Source organism: Primulina tabacum, chromosome 11, assembly GCF_025594145.1.
Source record: "Primulina tabacum isolate GXHZ01 chromosome 11, ASM2559414v2, whole genome shotgun sequence".
NCBI lineage: Eukaryota > Viridiplantae > Streptophyta > Magnoliopsida > Lamiales > Gesneriaceae > Primulina > Primulina tabacum.
In genome coordinates, this window is record NC_134560.1 from 39,307,060 (window position 1) to 39,309,120 (window position 2,061).

General features: G+C 36.8%; 1 protein-coding gene across 1 annotated transcript; it reads left to right on the forward strand.

The window, feature by feature from the left end:
* The first annotated feature begins 744 nt into the window (after positions 1-744).
* LOC142519864 (secreted RxLR effector protein 161-like) lies at positions 745-1,431 on the forward strand. The gene is made up of 2 exons (XM_075622882.1): positions 745-1,134; positions 1,345-1,431. Exons 1-2 carry the CDS (start codon positions 745-747, stop codon positions 1,429-1,431), a joined length of 477 nt encoding a protein of 158 aa, XP_075478997.1.
* Positions 1,432-2,061: the final 630 nt, after the last annotated feature.

The following is a 2,061-nucleotide window of genomic DNA, read 5'->3' on the forward strand; positions in this document are numbered from 1 at the left end:
AGGAATTTCCCGAACCCGAAAAAACGGGGATTGGTGCGGGTATGGGGGTGGGGATGGAATTCGGGGATGGAGATGGGAAAGGCAAACCCGCCCCCGCCTCGGCCCATTGCCATCCCTAGTTAAAACTGCTTTTTTACATGGTGAACTTGATGAATTTTTTTTTATGAGGCAACCTGATGGTTTTGTTGATTATAAGTATCCTGATTATATTTGTTTGCTAATGAAATCTTTGTATGGATTGAAGCAATCTCATAGGCAATGGAACAAAAAGTTTGATGAATGCATGCTCTCTATGGATTTTACTAGAAGTAATTATGATCATTGCTTGTATTTCAAACACAATGCTAAAGTTCATGTTTTCTTGCTTATCTACGTGGATGATATGCTATTGATTAGTTCTTGTATGAAAACTATTGATCATGTCAAAAATTGTTTAAGTGCTAAATTTGATATGAAATTCCTAGGAGATACTACGTATTCTTTGCATGAACATTTATAGGGATAGAAAACGTTTTGTCATTTTGTTTAATCAGGATACTTATGTTAAGAAAGTTTTGAGTAAATTTTTCATGTAGAATGCAAAACCAGTCGATGTACCTTTAGCTGGTCATTTTGTTCTACGTAAAGAGCAATCCAATAAAACTGATTTTGATGTTAAAAACATGAAAAATGTGCCATATTCAAATTCTATAGATTCTGTCATGTATTTAATGATTTGCATGAGGTCTGATATTGAGTTGGTATATGTCTAATCCTGGTGTTTACCATTGGCAAGCTGTCAAATGGCGCTTGAGATATCTGAATGGTTCTGTGAAGCATGGTTTAAAATTTTCAAAACCTGATATTGGTGTTAAATTGGTTGTATACGTGGATTCTAACTATGCAAATGATAGGGACAACAGAAAATCAACAACTTCTTATGTGTTTACATTGTGTGGTGCTTGTATTAGCTGGAAATCCCAACTACAATACATTGTTGCTCTTTCAACCATTGAATCTGAGTATGTTGTTGTCACTGAAGTTTTAAAAGAAGCTATTTGGTTGAAAGGTCTTATTTCTGAAATTGGTTTTCTTGAAGGTGAAGTTGTAGTATTTTTTGATAGCCAGTCTGGTATACAACTGTGTAAGAATCCCGTTTTTCATGATAGAACTAAATATTGATGTTAGATTCCACTACATTTGTGATGTGGTTGCAAAAGGCATAGTCTATCTTGAAAAAGTTCTTTCTCAATTTAATCTTGCTGATATGAGAACTAAGTGTTTATCAGCTGAAGAATTTATATCTTGTCTAAAAATTTTAAACTTTGATACTTCTGATTGATGTGTTCTGTTTCTGTTCTGTAGTATAACTTACTTAGTGTTTGCTACATATTGGTACTTGTACTAACTTTTGTTTTCTGCAAGTGGGGCAATGATAATGGCTGCAGATGACTCTCCTGACTAGTTGAACCGGTGTTGGGCCAAAAGGTGGAGAAATGTTGGGTTTGGACCAACTTTCTTCTGGCCCATTACCATAGCCCTTCCCCTTTCTAACCTTATGGGCTATAGGGTTTAAATAAGCCTCTCTCCCTTTCATTTTAAGGAAGGCCGCCTTAGAACATTTCTTCTTCTCCAAGATTGCTGGAGATGCCGACTTGAGAGAAGAGAGAGCTTGTGATTTGAGAGAAAATAAAATGTTGCTTCGTGTGCGTCTTCCTTCGGTGACTGAGTGTCTTTGGTGTTCTTTTTGTTTTGTGCTATTCTGTATGTTTCTCTCTCATTTGTTCACGTTACGGGAAGGGGAGTGTGCCCAACCTGATGGCCGTCTTGGAAGTGAGATAGCTAGAGCGAGAGTTGAGGGCATTAATTAGCTTTTTCGTTGGGAAACCTTTTGTGGTCTTCGCATTGGTTTACTGCGTATTTGGAGAGGCCAAAATCAGTTTTTCTGAGCCTTGTTTTATCCTAACACATCATATTGTATTGTTTCTGGTTTTGGTGATAGTTGCAAGACGGCCAACCAGCTATTAGAAGATACGGGACGATCGATGGACAAGTACTTTAAAAACGTAAATAATTTTTTAC